The sequence below is a fragment of the Phalangium opilio genome, unplaced genomic scaffold (assembly GCF_054372755.1).
Source record: "Phalangium opilio isolate 3A_F unplaced genomic scaffold, DU_Popi_V2 ptg000101l_1, whole genome shotgun sequence".
Classification (NCBI taxonomy): domain Eukaryota; kingdom Metazoa; phylum Arthropoda; class Arachnida; order Opiliones; family Phalangiidae; genus Phalangium; species Phalangium opilio.
In genome coordinates, this window is record NW_028324204.1 from 5957477 (window position 1) to 5973003 (window position 15527).

The 15527-nt window shown below is 37.0% G+C and overlaps 2 protein-coding genes across 6 annotated transcripts; one reads left to right on the top strand and one right to left on the bottom strand.

Moving 5' to 3' along the window:
• Nucleotides 1-6645: 6645 nt before the first annotated feature.
• On the bottom strand, nt 6646-10179 carry LOC149631163 (uncharacterized). Its single transcript, XM_089851244.1, has 10 exons — nt 9498-10179; nt 8758-9017; nt 8638-8690; nt 8021-8562; nt 7795-7962; nt 7645-7722; nt 7505-7581; nt 7362-7424; nt 7101-7296; nt 6646-6926 (listed from the first exon to the last, which is right to left on the bottom strand). Exons 1-10 carry the CDS (start codon nt 9805-9807, stop codon nt 6727-6729), a joined length of 1947 nt encoding a protein of 648 aa, XP_089707370.1. The 5' UTR covers nt 9808-10179; the 3' UTR covers nt 6646-6726.
• A 422-nt stretch (nt 10180-10601) lies between these two features.
• LOC149631164 (uncharacterized) lies at nt 10602-13581 on the top strand. Of its 5 annotated transcripts, none has more exons than XM_089851182.1 (3): nt 10602-11110; nt 11177-12148; nt 12215-13581. In XM_089851182.1, exons 1-3 carry the CDS (start codon nt 10633-10635, stop codon nt 13543-13545), a joined length of 2781 nt encoding a protein of 926 aa, XP_089707308.1. In that variant the 5' UTR covers nt 10602-10632; the 3' UTR covers nt 13546-13581. The 5 variants fall into 5 exon arrangements, with proteins under 5 accessions (XP_089707308.1, XP_089707310.1, XP_089707309.1 ...); XM_089851184.1 differs by having other exon boundaries at nt 10602-12148; nt 12215-12701; nt 12788-12914; XM_089851183.1 differs by having other exon boundaries at nt 10602-12148; nt 12215-12701; nt 12785-12913.
• Nucleotides 13582-15527: the final 1946 nt, after the last annotated feature.

Consider the following 15527-nt stretch of genomic DNA (forward strand, 5'->3'; position numbering starts at 1 on the left):
CCGTACAAAAATTTACGGCTGCATTTTTGCTGTTAATTAGATTTTTTAGAATCTGCAATATATTGCAAATAAACTGGAATATTCTGGAAAAATACTGGAATAAACCTGAAAAATGTTCAATTTCAGACAAAATTAAGGTGATTCCAGAGAGCAATGCAGAACATTTTAGACGTTTTGCAGAAAAAATATCTTCCGTTGGGAAACTCAGTACAACAGTATACAAAATTTAGCTACTCTAGAGTCATAAAATAGTTACCTTACAGCTAGAAAACAGAGGGGAAATAGTAACTCCCGTAAGAAATCAGGATGTTTGTAGGCTCATTACAAGTACTGTACCTTCCAAATATATTGTATGCATGTTACAGTCAGAAATTGCTAAGTTTGTAGGATAATTGCAGGCGTGTTTCGGATACTTTTTACGATAATTGCAGACGCGTTTCAGATACTTTTCAGGATCATCACAGGCGCGTTTCAGATACTTTTCAGGATCATCACAGACGCGTTTCAGATACTTTTCAGGATCATTACAGGCGCGTTTCAGATACTTTGTAGGAAAATTGCAGGAGCGTTTCATATAATTTTCAGGACCATTACAGGCGCGTTTCATATACTTTTCAGGATCATTGCCGGCGCGTTTCAGATAATTTTTAGGATAGTTGCAGGCGCGTGTCAGATAATTTTTAGGATAGTTGCAGGCGCATGTCAGATACTTTGCAGGATAAATGCAGACGCTTTTCATATACTTTGTAGGAAAATAGCCGGCGCGTTTCAGATACTTTTCAGGATCGTCACAGACGCGTTTCAGATACTTTGTAGGAAAATTGCAGGCGCGTTTCAGATACTTTTCAGGACAATTGCAGGCGCGTTTCATGTAATTTGTAGGAAAATTGCAGGCGCGTTTTAGATACTTTTTTTTGGATCATTGCAGGCGCGTTTCAGATACTTTGTAGGATAATTGCAGGCGCGTTTCAGATACTTTTTAGGATAATTGCAGGCTCTTTTAATATACTTTGTAGGATAATTGCAGGTGCTTGTCAGATACTTTTCAGGATAATTGCAGGCGCGTTTCAGATACTTTTCAGGACAATTGCAGGCGCGTTTCATATACTTTGTAGGATAATTGCAGGCTCTTTTAATATACTTTGTAGGATAATTGCAGGCGCGTTTCATATACTTTGTAGGATAATTACAGGTGCGTTTCAGATACTTTGTAGGAAAATTGCAGGCGTGTTTCATATACTTTGTAGGAAAATTACAGGCGCGTTTCAGATACTTTGTAGGATAATTGCAGGTGCTTGTCAGATACTTTTCAGGATAATTGCAGGCGCGTTTCAGATACTTTTAAGGACCATTACAGGCGCGTTTCAGATACGATAATTACAGGTGCTTTTCAGATACTTTTTAGGATAATGGCAGGTGCTTTTCAGATAATTTTTAGGATAATTGTAGGCGCTTTTCAGATACTTTTTAGGATAATTACAGGCTCTTTTCATATACTTTGTAGGATAATTGCAGGCGCTTTTCATATACTTTGTAGGATAATTACAGGCGCGTTTCAGATACTTTGTAGGATAATTGCAGGTGCTTGTCAGATACTTTTCAGGATAATTGCAGGCGCATTTCAGATACTTTGCAGGGTCATTGCAGCCGCGTTTCAGATACCTTGTAGGATAATTGCAGCCGCGTTTCAAATACTTTGCAGGATCATTGCAGCCGTGTTTCAGATAATTTTTAGGATAGTTGCAGGCGCATGTCAGATAATTTTTAGGATAGTTGCAGGCGCATGTCAGATACTTTGCAGGATAAATGCAGACGCTTTTCATATACTTTGTAGGAAAATAGCCGGCGCGTTTCAGATACTTTTCAGGATCGTCACAGACGCGTTTCAGATACTTTGTAGGAAAATTGCAGGCGCGTTTCAGATACTTTTCAGGACAATTGCAGGCGCGTTTCATGTACTTTGTAGGAAAATTGCAGGCGCGTTTTAGATACTTTTTTTTGGATCATTGCAGGCGCGTTTCAGATACTTTGTAGGATAATTGCAGGCGCGTTTCAGATACTTTTTAGGATAATTGCAGGCTCTTTTAATATACTTTGTAGGATAATTGCAGGTGCTTGTCAGATACTTTTCAGGATAATTGCAGGCGCGTTTCAGATACTTTTCAGGACAATTGCAGGCGCGTTTCATATACTTTGTAGGATAATTGCAGGCTCTTTTAATATACTTTGTAGGATAATTGCAGGCGCGTTTCATATACTTTGTAGGATAATTACAGGTGCGTTTCAGATACTTTGTAGGAAAATTGCAGGCGTGTTTCATATACTTTGTAGGAAAATTACAGGCGCGTTTCAGATACTTTGTAGGATAATTGCAGGTGCTTGTCAGATACTTTTCAGGATACTTGCAGGCGCGTTTCAGATAGTTTTAAGGACCATTACAGGCGCGTTTCAGATACGATAATTACAGGTGCTTTTCAGATACTTTTTAGGATAATGGCAGGTGCTTTTCAGATAATTTTTAGGATAATTGTAGGCGCTTTTCAGATACTTTTTAGGATAATTACAGGCTCTTTTCATATACTTTGTAGGATAATTGCAGGCGCTTTTCATATACTTTGTAGGATAATTACAGGCGCGTTTCAGATACTTTGTAGGATAATTGCAGGTGCTTGTCAGATACTTTTCAGGATAATTGCAGGCGCATTTCAGATACTTTGCAGGGTCATTGCAGCCGCGTTTCAGATACCTTGTAGGATAATTGCAGCCGCGTTTCAAATACTTTGCAGGATCATTGCAGCCGTGTTTCAGATAATTTTTAGGATAGTTGCAGGCGCATGTCAGATAATTTTTAGGATAGTTGCAGGCGCATGTCAGATACTTTGCAGGATAAATGCAGACGCTTTTCATATACTTTGTAGGAAAATAGCCGGCGCGTTTCAGATACTTTTCAGGATCGTCACAGACGCGTTTCAGATACTTTGTAGGAAAATTGCAGGCGCGTTTCAGATACTTTTCAGGACAATTGCAGGCGCGTTTCATGTACTTTGTAGGATAATTGCAGGCGCGTTTCAGATACTTTTTAGGATAATTGCAGGCTCTTTTAATATACTTTGTAGGATAATTGCAGGTGCTTGTCAGATACTTTTCAGGATAATTGCAGGCGCGTTTCAGATACTTTTCAGGACAATTGCAGGCGCGTTTCATATACTTTGTAGGATAATTGCAGGCTCTTTTAATATACTTTGTAGGATAATTGCAGGCGCGTTTCATATACTTTGTAGGATAATTACAGGTGCGTTTCAGATACTTTGTAGGAAAATTGCAGGCGTGTTTCATATACTTTGTAGGAAAATTACAGGCGCGTTTCAGATACTTTGTAGGATAATTGCAGGTGCTTGTCAGATACGTTTCAGGATAATTGCAGGCGCGTTTCAGATACTTTTAAGGACCATTACAGGCGCGTTTCAGATACGATAATTACAGGTGCTTTTCAGATACTTTTTAGGATAATGGCAGGTGCTTTTCAGATAATTTTTAGGATAATTGTAGGCGCGTTTCAGATACTTTTTAGGATAATTACAGCCTCTTTTCATATACTTTGTAGGATAATTGCAGGCGCTTTTCATATACTTTGTAGGATAATTACAGGCGCGTTTCATATACTTTGTAGGAAAATTACAGGCGCGTTTCAGATACTTTGTAGGATAATTGCAGGTGCTTGTCAGATACTTTTCAGGATAATTGCAGGCGCGTTTCAGATACTTTGTAGGAAAATTGCAGGCGTGTTTCATATACTTTGTAGGAAAATTACAGGCGCGTTTCAGATACTTTGTAGGATAATTGCAAGTGCTTGTCAGATACTTTTCAGGATAATTGCAGGCGCGTTTCAGATACTTTGTAGGAAAATTGCAGGCGTGTTTCATATACTTTGTAGGAAAATTACAGGCGCGTTTCAGATACTTTGTAGGATAATTGCAGGTGCTTGTCAGATACTTTTCAGGATAATTGCAGGCGCGTTTCAGATACTTTATAGGAAAATTGCAGGCGTGTTTCATATACTTTGTAGGAAAATTACAGGCGCGTTTCAGATACTTTGTAGGATAATTGCAAGTGCTTGTCAGATACTTTTCAGGATAATTGCAGGCGCGTTTCAGATACTTTGTAGGAAAATTGCAGGCGTGTTTCATATACTTTGTAGGAAAATTACAGGCGCGTTTCAGATACTTTGTAGGATAATTGCAGGTGCTTGTCAGATACTTTTCAGGATAATTGCAGGTGCTTGTCAGATACTTTTCAGGATAATTGCAGGCGCATATCAGATACTTTTCAGGATAATTGCAGGCGCATTTCAGATACTTTTCAGGATAATTGCAGGCGCGTTTCATATACTTTGTAGGAAAATTGCAGGCGTGTTTCAGGTACTTTTTAGGATAATTGCAGGCGCTTTTCATATACTTTGTAGGCAAATTGAAGTCGCATTTCAGATACTTTTCAGGATCATTATAGGCGCGTTTCAGATACTTTGTAGGATAATTGCAGGTGCTTGTCAGATACTTTTCAGGATAATTGCAGGCGCGTTTCAGATACTTTTCAGGACAATTGCAGGCGCGTTTCATATACTTTGTAGGAAAATTACAGGCGCGTTTCAGATACTTTGTAGGATAATTGCAGGTGCTTGTCAGATACTTTTCAGGATAATTGCAGGCGCGTTTCAGATACTTTGTAGGAAAATTGCAGGCGTGTTTCATATACTTTGTAGGAAAATTACAGGCGCGTTTCAGATACTTTGTAGGATAATTGCAGGTGCTTGTCAGATACTTTTCAGGATAATTGCAGGTGCTTGTCAGTTACTTTTCAGGATAATTGCAGGTGCTTGTCAGATACTTTTCAGGATAATTGCAGGCGCGTTTCAGATACTTTTCAGGACAATTGCAGGCGCGTTTCATATACTTTGTAGGAAAATTACAGGCGCGTTTCAGATACTTTGTAGGATAATTGCAGGTGCTTGTCAGATACTTTTCAGGATAATTGCAGGCGCGTTTCAGATACTTTTTAGGATAATTGCAGGCTCTTTTAATATACTTTGTAGGATAATTGCAGGCGCTTTTCATATACTTTGTAGGATAATTACAGGCGCGTTTCAGATACTTTGTAGGATAATTGCAGGTGCTTGTCAGATACTTTTCAGGATAATTGCAGGCGCGTTTCAGATACTTTGTAGGAAAATTGCAGGCGTGTTTCATATACTTTGTAGGAAAATTACAGGCGCGTTTCAGATACTTTGTAGGATAATTGCAGGTGCTTGTCAGATACTTTTCAGGATAATTGCAGGTGCTTGTCAGTTACTTTTCAGGATAATTGCAGGTGCTTGTCAGATACTTTTCAGGATAATTGCAGGCGCGTTTCAGATACTTTTCAGGACAATTGCAGGCGCGTTTCATATACTTTGTAGGAAAATTACAGGCGCGTTTCAGATACTTTGTAGGATAATTGCAGGTGCTTGTCAGATACTTTTCAGGATAATTGCAGGCGCGTTTCAGATACTTTTTAGGATAATTGCAGGCTCTTTTAATATACTTTGTAGGATAATTGCAGGCGCTTTTCATATACTTTGTAGGATAATTACAGGCGCGTTTCAGATACTTTGTAGGATAATTGCAGGTGCTTGTCAGATACTTTTCAGGATAATTGCAGGCGCATTTCAGATACTTTTTAGGATAATTGCAGGCTCTTTTAATATACTTTGTAGGATAATTGCAGGCGCGTTTCATATACTTTGTAGGATAATTACATGTGCGTTTCAGATACTTTGTAGGATAATTGCAGGTGCTTGTCAGATACTTTTCAGGATAATTGCAGGCGCATTTCAGATACTTTTCAGGATAATTGCAGGCGCGTTTCATATACTTTGTAGGAAAATTGCAGGCGTGTTTCAGGTACTTTTTAGGATAATTGCAGGCGCTTTTCATATACTTTGTAGGCAAAATGAAGTCGCATTTCAGATACTTTTCAGGATCATTATAGGCGCGTTTCAGATGCTTTTGTAGGATCATTGCAGGTGCTTTTCAGATAATTTTAGGATAATTGCAGGCGCGTTTCAGATGCTTTGTAGGATCATTGCAGGTGCTTTTCAGAGAATTTTTAGGATCATTGCTGCCGCATTTCAGATACTTTGTTGGATAATTACAGGCGCGTTTAAGATACTTTGTAGCATCATTGTAGGTGCTTTTCAGATACTTTGTAGGCTCATAAATACATTGCAGATAAATTTTAGAATTAATGCAGCTACCATACAGTGAAAGGTCTGCATAGTACAGCTATCTAACAGCCGTAACTCAGCTGGCTTGTAGCCTTATTACAACTACCGAACAATAGGCTCAAATTACTGATAAATTAGGTAATTTACCATAATTAATATCCCTATAATTACACATGATCCCCTGTTGTGTAAGCCATAATCGTTGTGTTTGGAAAAAATGTCACTCCAACAGCGAATATGTTTAGAGCAAGTTTTAAAAAATAGAAAAAAAACATATCGTTTGTCAACTAAATTTCTTCAAATATCATAATAATATTTAGTGGTAACCAATGGTGATATAGTTTCTGATACTGATTTTTCTTCTAACTTGACTAGGTAAAAATCGATTTGTCACGCAGAAATTGGTAAATCTTTATTCAATCAGAAAAATTGCGATATCTATTATGATCTCAAATCTGTTTATGCCATCACAAACTATCATCATCATCTAAAGAACTGTTTTCATTTCCCATGGGTTGAGTTTCGTTTCTAGAGTCAACATTGGGTTTTTGTTTACGTTTGGCGAAACTGCGAACAACAGAAGCACAACGGTTGTTGAGACATTTATCAAACCTTTCTTTGGAAATAAGTTTTTGTGGTTCGTCTTTAAAGCGTTTCGCCACATAAGCTACAAAAAGTAATATGAAAATCAGTAACCTGAAATATAAATTACTCCAGCAGCGACTGTTCAATTATTGATATTATTAAGTCTGGCATTGTGTTTAAACATTAAACCATCCTCTATAGCAACATTGAATTACATTAAGATATTTTGAGTGTGTATCAAGTATAATGACTTTACCTTTAATTCCAAGATATTCGTGGGGTGGTATTTGTTTTTTTCCATGTAAACCAGCAACGCTCATACTCTTCAATTCTTCCTCAGGATGAAGCATATTAAGCAGTGCTATTCCAATTTTTTTGGGCGAATTTAGAAAGTTTAAGCTGTGCTTTTGAGATTTGGTTATAAATACATCACTGCCAGCAAACAATGGGACCTACAAGTTTTTATAATATATTAGCAAACAGATGAAATTGTTATTTTCTAACAAACTAATCGAACCATTTTGTCAGTTGGTGGCGAGTTGGTTCCAGCATGTGTAACAGATGATATAGGCTGTAGTACCTGTAATTAGTAAATTTATCTTAAACAGCTAAATGCGTTTCCCATGTACCACATAAAATTTGCAATTTCTATTGTTTTACCGATTGTTTTGGTTCTTCATTACAATTACGTGAAGATGAAGGAATAGATTGTATTAAGGCCTCCAAATGTTTTTTTGCTTTGTTAAAAAATATTGTTTGGTATTTTTTCGAAATTGAACAACAATCAAATGTACTATTACCATTTTCGAGGTTTTCACACTTCGAACAATCTTTTCCAATTTGTTCTTCTAGAATTCTAATTTTCTCATCTCTTTTTTCTAAATTTTATATGATGAATATCATTATCAAATCTTCAATTGAATATTTTAGAAGCAATATATTCAACAGACCAATTTCAAAATTTAGTTCCCTAATTTTAAGAGACTTTTCCTGAAGTTCAGCCTTTAACTTATCAATGATAGGCTTATTGTTTTCCAAAATTGTATAAGGCTTGGGAAATATAATTCGTGGACTTTCATGCTCTCCAGTAAGATTCACAGAGTCAAGCAATGGACTCCCTGTTTATTTTCGTCGCTTTAAGAATTACCATGCTCAAAAATGATATAATTCACATACCACATGGATCTTGGCAGGTGTTATTAATTTGATCTTGGCAAGTGCTATTAATTGGATCTTGGCAGGTGTTGTTAATTGGATCTTGGCAGGTGTTGTTAATTGGATCTTGGCAGGTGTTGTGAATTGGATCTTGGCAGGTGTTGTTAATTGGATCTTGGCAGGTGTTGTTAATTGGATCTTGGCAGGTGTTGTTAATTGGATCTTGGCAGGTGTTGTTAATTGGATCTAGGCTGGTGTTATTAATTGGATCTAGGCTGGTGTTATTAATTGGATCTAGGCTGGTGTTATTAATTGGATCTAGGCTGGTGTTATTAATTGGATCTAGGCTGGTGTTATTAATTGGATCTAGGCTGGTGTTATTAATTGGATCTAGGCTGGTGTTATTAATTGTATCTTGGCAGGTGTTATTAATTGTATCTTGGCAGGTGTTATTAATTGGATCTTGGCATGTGTTATTAATTGGATTTTGGCAGGTGTTATTAATTGGATCTTGGCAAGGGTTATTGCTTGGATCTTGGCAGGCGCTATCCGTTGGAACTTGGCTGAGAGGCATTTGGCGATTAAAGCTATTAACTTCATTAGGGTTTCCACAAATTATTTCTTAATTCAACACATACCGTATGTCTGAAGCAATGGTCTCATGTTCATTAGAAGTAGCAGAACCCGACAACTACAATTCGTTTAAAAATTAGGAAATGTCTTAAACCAGAAAAAAAAAGAAAAAAAATTGAACTCGCATGTGAACTTCCAATTTCGCTTGAGCCAACAAAATATTGGGGCGTCCACTGATCCGTCAGAGATGGCATACTGAAAATTGATTTGCTTATATCTGCTTTTGCCTTTGATGTTATTGCCTCATTTTCTTTCTTTCTTTTGCCTGGCGTTGCGTTGCTTAAATCAACAACTTTCCGTTTCTTAGATTTATTTTCATTAGATAGTTCGTTACAAATTTTCACACCAACAGCCAATTCTTCATTCACTAGTTCTTCATGATCATCTATGTAATGTTTATTAAATAAATACCTTCGGTACTGTTACTGGTATACAATAGGATATGGTCTATCTATAGATTTTAGAAACGCAATGCAGCAAGACCTGGGTCATTTGTACCTCAAATATCATTAAGCTGTGAAAAAGGGGCCAAACATATAAATGTACGCCCCTATAGAGTAATGTCAGTTCTACGTATGCAAACGGCATACCCTTCTATCTCTTAGCACAGTGTCATCCCCCTACCAGGCGCGTACAGTATCCACTCTTACAAAAGCGCGCCTAGAGGGAGGGATACGCTTTCGACTCCCCTCTCTACCGACACTACTCTATAGTCTGACTAATGTATTGTAGTTGCTAATTAATAGCAACCACATTTAAACCAAATTTAATGTAGACGTAATTCTTAATTACAAGTAATATCGGAAGTAAATTAACCTGGTCATATTTATGACGAAGTTTAATAATATAATCAAAGTTTGCAAACCTGAAATCTTCACTACTACTCCATCGTAGAGTTCATTGTTATAAATAATTTTAGTCCTTGCTCCTTCGTATCTTTTTGACTTATATTTAACCGCTGTAAGTGGCATAATTGTGGTTTTCTTCTCTTCGATCCAGTATATAATGGCTTCCAATTCATTAGGATGGGCTTTCTTCATGGTAGTTCTTGAAGATTTACATTTTTTACTTGGGCCTTGGCTTCCGGCACTCACCACAGAAGTGTTGTTTTGGTTCATCTTTTCTTTGTTACTTATGTCTAACAAATTCTTAACATTAACGGGTACACTTTCCATTTTTGAAAAGAGTTAAAATTAACCACGCACGCAGTTTTTGAAGGACCGAAAAAACAAATAAGAATTAACATTCATAAAAACTGACGAACCTTCCAGATATTATTCACTGGCAACGCCCGTATCAACTTAGTAGCTACCCTACTCAATGCCGACTCATCCCAGGACCCAGAAGGAAAATAACCACAATGTTGATGTAGAAGGTTCTGCGTGAAGTACAGAACTGGAAATAAGACACTAGTCAAGTAATTAAATGACTACTAAATTAAATCCCGGACTACCAAAAAATTCGAACTAGTCAATTGGACTATTAAATATCATTGGAAACAGTAATACACATTCATACCCGCGTTTACAAATAAAGATAGAGGCCTCACTATTGACAACCCATAAAAATATCCTTATTTCCAGCCCTGCTAAAGAAGCCACTAGCTGACGGGCTGTCGCCAATCTGTGCAGGGTGCAGGTTTCTAGGTTTCTTTATTGCCGTATAAAATATACACCCTATTTATATCAGGGCGGCTCCCTCTGGAGATAGGGGAGCGCAGCAATGAATATATAAACATACAAACATACAAACATACAAACATACAAAAAATACAAGTGCAAGTGTTAGATCATAGCCCACTCGCCACGCTTAGGGACGATGCGCTGCTCGCCACTCGCCAGCAGCTTGCGTCGTGACGCGCGTGATCGAGTGGGCTATGGTTAGACTCATTAAGGCATATCCCACTTGATCACGCACGCTGGCTGCACGCCAGCGCGTGCAGCCAGCGTGCGTGATCAAGTGGGCTATGATTAAGGCTAGAAAAGGCGTCTGCTTAGAAAATGGCTACAAGAGAGAAGGGACCAGACCCTATTTTTATTTCGGAAATAAATAAAATTAATGAATCAATCAATGTTAGATCTAACCGTGGTCGAATTTTCCAAAGTAATTCTCCTCTTAAACCTATGCCTTGTTCGACAAAGCAAAGAATTAAGCGAAAACTAATCTTCAAACATAATGATACCATCCGCGCCAAGAACCCAAAAACTGGGGAATCAATAGATACTAGCAGTAGTGCATCAGGTGATATAAGCAGTAGCCCATCAGCCGAAAATAGCACGTCAACATCTGAAAGTTCGAATGAAAGTATAGGTGAGAATGATTCAGACATTTTGGAGACAATTAACGCAGATGTGGTGGTACAGCACTTTGACGTACTCAATGAACACTTGGTGTTAAATAACGCTGGTGGCATGGTAAAAAACGCTAATAATAATGATCAGAAGAATGATGATTCAAGTTATAATGATGATGATGATGGTAAGAATGGCTCTTTTAAACCAGACTTTAGTCAAATATTAAACAGTTTGGTGAAATTGTATTTAGAGACTGATTCTTCGACCGAAAATGAAAGTGTGGATGAAAATTTGAATGGGGAACAATCATTGTATGCTGGTAGTGGGCTTACCCTAATGGAAAGCATGATTGCAATATTACTATTTTCAATGCAACATTCATTGACGGGTGCTGCATTAACGGATTTGCTAATCTTGATTAATCTTCATTGCTTACAACCTAACAGCTTAAAGAAAACTATATATTTGTTTAAGAAGTTTTTCTCAAATTTTAAATTTCCCGTTACAATTCATCGCTACTGCATTGTTTGTTACACTGAACTGACGTCTGATAATATTTGTACAAAATGTTTACAAAAGCGCTCATTTCAAGTTGATGCAGCGTTATTCTTAGAAATATCATTAATAGCTCAATTACGAACCTTATTTGCGCGGGATGGTTTTTACCAGGACTTACAATACAGATTTAATCGTACAAAAAAATCACAAGGAAACATTGAAGATATTTATGATGGGGCGCTTTATAAACAATTGATGAAAAACGAAAGGTTTTTATCTGTTAAATCAAATATAAGTTTCATGTGGAACACTGACGGGGTTTCACTCTTCAACTCTTCCAACTTTTCAATTTGGCCGCTATATTTATCAATTAATGAATTACCACCCATGAAAAGATTTTTGTCAGAAAATGTGCTAATTTGTGGTATCTGGTTTGGCAAAGGAAAACCAGATATGAATTTTTTTTTGCAACCATTTCACAAATCATTCCAGGATATATTAACAGGAATTAATTTTACTGTCCCAAATGAAGTAGATCCGATTTTGGTCAAAGGCATGGTTTTGTGTGGTACATGCGACCTACCAGCAAAGTGTCTTGTTCTAAACATGCACCAATTTAATGGATCTTATGGCTGCGCAAAGTGTAAGCAAAAAGGACAGACCTACCGCACAGCGAATAGAGGCCATAAACATATTTATCCATTTGATACAAATAATTTCAAAGGTAAAATAATTTAATGGAGTATTCTGTCCAAAAACATGCAATTGAAATATATATTTTAAAATGAAGGTCCTCGAAGAAACCACAAGGATACTTTATTGGATGCTGAAATAGCCAGCGGGCAACAGAAAGTCGTATGGGGTATAAAAGGGCCGTCTGTTATGTCACGAATTGTTCCGGATATTATAAATTCAACTGCAATTGATATTATGCACACGGTTTATCTTGGGATTATGAAAAAGTTGCTATTGCTGTGGTTTGATGGACAATACAGTAATTCTGAATTTTCTCTAGGCCGATTTAGAGATGAAGTTAGTCGAAGATTGCTTACAATTAAACCTCCACATTTTATTCAAAGATTACCGCGAAGCCTTCGAGATTTGACTTACTGGAAAGCATCTGAGCTTAAAAATTTTATGCTATATTATTCAGTACCATTGCTTTCTGACATTTTACCAAAAATATTTTTGGATCACCACATATTATTGGTAGCTGCATTATTTATATTAAGTTCTCAATCAATATCGTCCTCTGATTTGGACTTGGCTGATAAATTGTTAGTGCAATATGTATTTTCGTTTCAAAATCTATATGGCATTGAATTTATGACAGCTGTGGTACATCAAATACTTCATTTAGCAGATGATGTATATCATTTGGGACCTACGTGGGTCTCATCAAATTTTCCCTTTGAGGCTATCAATGGTAAATTAATAAAACTAGTTCATGGAACCCAACATCCAGAACTTCAAATTTCTTACGCATTATCAAATGTATTACACCAGCCAAGTATTCTTAAAAAACTAAGAAATGGTTCCGAAGTAGAAAAGTTTTGCAAATCGTTGCTAAACCACATGAAACCATTTAAAGTAGTTGAATGCATTAGCCCAGGCGTTTTCTCAGTAGGTTCATACAAAAATATAACTACAATTCCCCTTGCTTTAAGAGCTACATTTGTTGATCTTTTTGATGACTACGGTATTTTGGAAATATTTCACAAACTAAAAGTCAATCGTTTTATGTATAACAGTATATCAAAAAAACGCGAGTCAAAACATGATTCTTCGACAGCAAATATTATGCTATTTGATCAAACTATATATGGAAAAATAATCCATTTTGTTAAACATAGAAAATTTTGCGAAATTCATGAAAATATTTGTCATAATTGCGATGTTGAATTTTTAGCCTTTATTGAAGTTTTAGACCTGGTTAGTAATCAGCCTTTTCAACTTGAATCGCTTAATGGTTTTAGTTTCCATATTAAAGAACTTAAAGATTCTGTTACATACAAGATAGTCTCTATAAAATGTTTAATTTCACCTTGTTTTTTAATTGGTTTTCCTCATAAAAATAAAACCTTTCTATGTGACATAGTCAATTTTGTGGAAAGCGAGTGATTAATTATGACAAGCAATAAAATTTTACTAAAAATATGACTTGAAGTTTTGAAATTTTAATTTATAAAATTGATCTATTTTACTCCTGTTTAATCTCGAGAAAATTTCCGCAGCAGTCGAACTAGAGGATATCAAACGCTCTTATTTCATTTTTCTACTTTTGCAACGAATTTGCAGACGTGAAAAAACATTTTTTTCTATAAAGCTTAATAGTTTAAAATGGCTGGCAGACGCCAGTATTTCTCCTTTTGAATACCTGCAATCGGAATAGGAAAATATTTTCTCGCTGAATTGGTCTCGACTTTTTGGTCTCGCTGATTTGGTCGCGGGACTAATTGGTCTCACCGATTTGGTCGCGGGACCATTTGGTGTCGTGATTTTTTGGTCTCGAGACTATTTGGTCTCGTGATTTTTTGGTCTCGGGATTATTTGGTATCGTGATTATTTGGTTACCTAATTAGATGCCACCTTTTCCAAAACAATGGTCCCAATAATTCGTTGCAACCTTTTCCAATATATTTCTAATATTGTTAATAAATTGTTCGTGCTAAGAGGCGCGGGCTTTTCATACTCATCATATAAATAATTTTCTTACCTTTGGTTAGGTAAGGTTGGGTTAGGTTTGGTTTGCTTTGGTTAGGTAAGGTTGGGTTGGGTTCGGTTAAGTTTGGTTTGGTTAGCTTAGGTTTGGATTGGTTTGGTTAGGTCTGGTTGGGCTAAATTTGGCTGGGTTAAAGGGGCTCACCGGAGCTGTTGGGGGAGACCACCCTTAGTTAAGGGGGAAAACACCCAGCTCTTTTGGCCATAATTAATGGCGCCACCCTCGCAGCCACCCCAACAGCGCCGGCCAGCCCCTTTTAGTAAATGCTGAAGGGGTGATAATTTCTTAAAACGAGACTTTCGTGTCCAGAGACCAATTTGTCTCGAGAATCAATTGTCCCGGGACCAAAGTTTCCCGAGAACCAATTGTCCCGAAACCAATTTGTCACTAGACCAAATTGTCCCGGGACCCATTTGTCCCAAGACCAAATCGTCAAGACCCATACGGCGAGACCAAATTGTCGCGGACCGCCTGCAATATGTCTATAAATGTGGTCGAGTTACAGTCTTAATCTGCAGCTGGATTTCCACTTTTCCATCACTTTTGCAGACCAGTCACATGTATACAAATGTGGTCGAGTTACAGTTCTAATCTAGCAGCTGGATTTCTACTTCTCCATCACTTTTTTAGACCTGTAACACGTCTATAAATGTGGTCAAGTTACAGTTTTAAATTGGCAGCTGGATTTCTATTTTTCCATCACTTTTGCAGACCTGTTACACGTCTTCAAAGGTGATGGAAAAGTAGAAATGCAGCTGCCAATTTAAAACTGCAACTTGACCACATTTATAGACATGTTACAGGTCTACAAAAGTGATGGAAAAGCAGAGATCCAGCAGCCAATTTAAAGCTGCAATTTGACCACATTTATAGACATGTTACAGGTCTGTAAATATGATGGAAAAGTAGAAATCCAGATGAAAATTTAAAACTGTAATTTGACCATGTTACAAGTCTGCAAAAGTGATGGAAAAGCAGAGATCCAGCAGCCAATTTAAAGCTGCAATTTGACCACATTTATAGACATGTTACAGGTCTGTAAATATGATGGAAAAGTAGAAATCCAGATGAAAATTTAAAACTGTAATTTGACCATGTTACAAGTCTGCAAAAGTGATGGAAAAGCAGAGATCCAGCAGCCAATTTAAAGCTGCAATTTGACCACATTTACAGACATGTTACAGGTCTTCAAAAGTGATGGAAAAGTAGAAATACAGCTGCCAATTTAAAACTGCAACTTGACCACATTTATAGACATGTTACAGGTCTACAAAAGTGATGGAAAAGTAGAAATCCAGTTGCCAATTGAAAACTGTAATTTGACTACATTTATAGACATGTTACAAGTCTGCAAAAGTGATGGAAAAGTAGAGATCCAGCA

Bases quoted from the DNA above. Each gene is read 5' to 3' on its own strand.
- LOC149631163 (XM_089851244.1), bottom strand. From the start codon at position 9,807: ATGGAAAGTGTACCCGTTAATGTTAAGAATTTGTTAGACATAAGTAAC. The intron at 7,963-8,020 runs GTATGTGAATTA...GAAAATAAACAG, and splicing joins CACCTGCCAAGATCCATGTG to GGAGTCCATTGCTTGACTCT. The intron at 7,297-7,361 runs GTTCGATTAGTT...AAAAACTTGTAG, and splicing joins CGCCACCAACTGACAAAATG to GTCCCATTGTTTGCTGGCAG.
- LOC149631164 (XM_089851181.1), top strand. From the start codon at position 10,633: ATGGCTACAAGAGAGAAGGGACCAGACCCTATTTTTATTTCGGAAATA. The intron at 12,149-12,214 runs GTAAAATAATTT...TTTAAAATGAAG, and splicing joins TGATACAAATAATTTCAAAG to GTCCTCGAAGAAACCACAAG.